The 3,784-nt window shown below is 43.5% G+C and overlaps 1 protein-coding gene across 1 annotated transcript; it reads right to left on the reverse strand.

Annotated features, from left to right (window-relative positions):
* Positions 1 to 2,464: 2,464 nt before the first annotated feature.
* Positions 2,465 to 3,473, reverse strand: LOC138364998 (neurofilament heavy polypeptide-like). The gene is made up of 2 exons (XM_069325092.1): positions 3,388 to 3,473; positions 2,465 to 3,131 (listed from the first exon to the last, which is right to left on the reverse strand). Exons 1-2 carry the CDS (start codon positions 3,471 to 3,473, stop codon positions 2,465 to 2,467), a joined length of 753 nt encoding a protein of 250 aa, XP_069181193.1.
* Between the last annotated feature and the right edge of the window lie 311 nt (positions 3,474 to 3,784).

The raw sequence follows: 3,784 nt of genomic DNA on the forward strand, positions 1-3,784 counted from the left end.
CCATCTGTGCTGGTAAGTCATCAGTCACCACCATCTGTGCTGGTAAGTCATCAGTCACCACCATCTGTGCTGGTAAGTCATCAGTCACCACCATCTGTGCTGGTAAGTCATCAGTCACCACCATCTGTGCTGGTAAGTCATCAGTCACCACCATCTGTGCTGGTAAGTCATCAGTCACCACCATCTGTGCAGGTAAGTCATCAGTCACCACCATCTGTGCTGGTAAGTCATCAGTCACCACCATCTGTGCTGGTAAGTCATCAGTCACCACCATCTGTGCTGGTAAGTCATCAGTCACCACCATCTGTGCTGGTAAGTCATCAGTCACCACCATCTGTGCTGGTAAGTCATCAGTCACCACCATCTGTGCTGGTAAGTCATCAGTCACCACCATCTGTGGTGGTAAGTAATCAGTCACCACCATCTGTGCTGGTAAGTCATCAGTCACCACCATCTGTGCTGGTAAGTCATCAGTCACCACCATCTGTGCTGGTAAGTCATCAGTCACCACCATCTGTGCTGGTAAGTCATCAGTCACCACCATCTGTGCTGGTAAGTCATCAGTCACCACCATCTGTGCTGGTAAGTCATCAGTCACCACCATCTGTGCTGGTAAGTCATCAGTCACCACCATATGTGCTGGTAAGTCATCAGTCACCACCATCTGTGCTGGTAAGTCATCAGTCACCACCATGTGTGCTGGTAAGTCATCAGTCACCACCATCTGTGCTGGTAAGTCATCAGTCACCACCATCTGTGCTGGTAAGTCATCAGTCACCACCATCTGTGCTGGTAAGTCATCAGTCACCACCATCTGTGCTGGTAAGTCATCAGTCACCACCATGTGTGCTGGTAAGTCATCAGTCACCACCATGTGTGCTGGTAAGTCATCAGTCACCACCATCTGTGCTGGTAAGTCATCAGTCACCACCATGTGTGCTGGTAAGTCATCAGTCACCACCATCTGTGCTGGTAAGTCATCAGTCACCACCATCTGTGCTGGTAAGTCATCAGTCACCACCATCTGTGCTGGTAAGTCATCAGTCACCACCATTTGTGCTGGTAAGTCATCAGTCACCACCATCTGTGCTGGTAAGTCATCAGTCACCACCATCTGTGCTGGTAAGTCATCAGTCACCACCATCTGTGCTGGTAAGTCATAAGTCACCACCATCTGTGCTGGTAAGTCATCAGTCACCACCATCTGTGCTGGTAAGTCATAAGTCACCACCATCTGTGCTGGTAAGTCATCAGTCACCACCATCTGTGCTGGTAAGTCATCAGTCACCACCATCTGTGCTGGTAAGTCATCAGTCACCACCATCTGTGCTGGTAAGTCAAGGAATCTATTCTTGTTGCTGTGGGCCGTAATAATGTGCTTAACTTCTGGAAGTCAGTTAATGTTATTGTGTTCATCACTATACACGTGTTCATCACTATACACGTGGTCATCACTATACACGTGTTCATCAATATACACGTGTTCATCACTATACCCGTGTGCATCACTATACACGTGTTCATCACTATACACGTGTTCATCACTATACACGTGTACATCACTATACACGTGTACATCACTATACACGTGTTCATCACTATACACGTGTGCATCACTATACACGTGGTCATCACTATACACGTGTGCATCACTATACACGTGGTCATCACTATACACGTGTGCATCACTATACACGTGTGCATCACTATACACGTGTGCATCACTATACACGTGTTCATCACTTTACACGTGTGCATCACTATACACGTGGTCATCACTATACACGTGTTCATCACTATACACGTGTTCATCACTATACACGTGTACATCACTATACACGTGTTCATCACTATACACGTGTTCATCACTATACACGTGGACATCACTATACACGTGTTCATCACTATACACGTGTACATCACTATACACGTGTTCATCACTATACACGTGTTCATCACTATACACGTGTACATCACTATACACGTGTTCATCACTATACACGTGTTCATCACTATACACGTGTACATCACTATACACGTGTTCATCACTATACACGTGTTCATCACTATACACGTGGACATCACTATACACGTGTTCATCACTATACACGTGTTCATCACTATACACGTGGACATCACTATACACGTGTTCGTCACTATACACGTGTTCATCACTATACACGTGTTCATCACTATACACGTGTTCATCACTTTACACGTGTACATCACTATACACGTGTTCATCACTATAAACGTGTTCATCACTATACACGTGTACATCACTATACACGTGTTCATCACTATACACGTGTGCATCACTATACACGTGTTCATCACTATACACGTGTGCATCACTATACACGTGTACATCACTATACACGTGTGCATCACTATACACGTGTGCATCACTATACACGTGTACATCACTATACACGTGTGCATCACTATACACGTGTTCATCACTTTACACGTGTACATCACTATACACGTGTTCATCACTATACACGTGTTCATCACTATACACGTGTACATCACTATACACGTGTGCATCACTATAAACGTGTGCATCACTATACACGTGTGCATCACTATACACGTGTTCATCACTATACACGTGTGCATCACTATAAACGTGTGCATCACTATACACGTGTGCATCACTATACACGTGTTCATCACTATACACGTGTGCATCACTATACACGTGTGCATCACTATACACGTGTGCATCACTATACACGTGTTCATCACTATACACGTGTGCATCACTATACACGTGTGCATCACTATACACGTGTGCATCACTATACACGTAGTCATCACTATACACGTGGTCATCACTATACACTTGTGCATCACTATACACGTGTGCATCACTATACACTTGTGCATCACTATACACGTGTGCATCACTATACACGTGTACATCACTATACACGTAGTCATCACTATACACGTGTGCATCACTATACACGTGTACATCACTATACACGTGTTCATCACTATACACGTAGTCATCACTATACACGTGTGCATCACTATACACGTGTTCATCACTATACACGTAGTCATCACTATACACGTGTACATCACTATACACGTGTGCATCACTATACACGAAAGGTACACGTCTAAGAAGAAGCATTAATCTAACAACATGAACATGCTGAGCTGTGAGGAGTGTCGGCTTCCGTGTTCCAATATTTCTCTACAGCATATTCCTTAGTATGTGTCTCCAACACTATGGAACATATGTCCTTAGTATGTGTCTCCAACACTATGGAACATATGTCCTTAGTATGTGTCTCCAACACTATGGAACATATGTCCTTAGTATGTGTCTCCAACACTATGGAACATATGTCCTTCCGAGTCACTGACACTTACATCTGAGGTATGAACATGTTGAGGGAATCCTTGGGATGTACCACGTTGGCAGCCCACCTGTCAGTAACCTTGACGAGGTGTTCCATTATTACCTGATCGAAATACGCCATGAAATAATCCAATTTGCTAATTTCGTCAACAATAAAATAATTACTTACACTTGTCTACTATCACCAAAGTCGATATATACTTAATAAAATATAAACATGAACAAATTAAGCACAAGAGAGCATAAATTTAGTCTTGGGTTGTTAATTGTGTGTCGAGGTTCCTTGACACGTTAGGGTCTTTAATTATATTTTCCGTTTTCTAAGGATGACTTTTACGGTAATTCTGTAGTACAAATCGCCAACGATCTTCAATCTAACGGTCCATTTTCGCACGTTTAACTATGCAC

The sequence above is a fragment of the Procambarus clarkii genome, chromosome 15 (assembly GCF_040958095.1).
Source record: "Procambarus clarkii isolate CNS0578487 chromosome 15, FALCON_Pclarkii_2.0, whole genome shotgun sequence".
Taxonomy (NCBI): domain Eukaryota; kingdom Metazoa; phylum Arthropoda; class Malacostraca; order Decapoda; family Cambaridae; genus Procambarus; species Procambarus clarkii.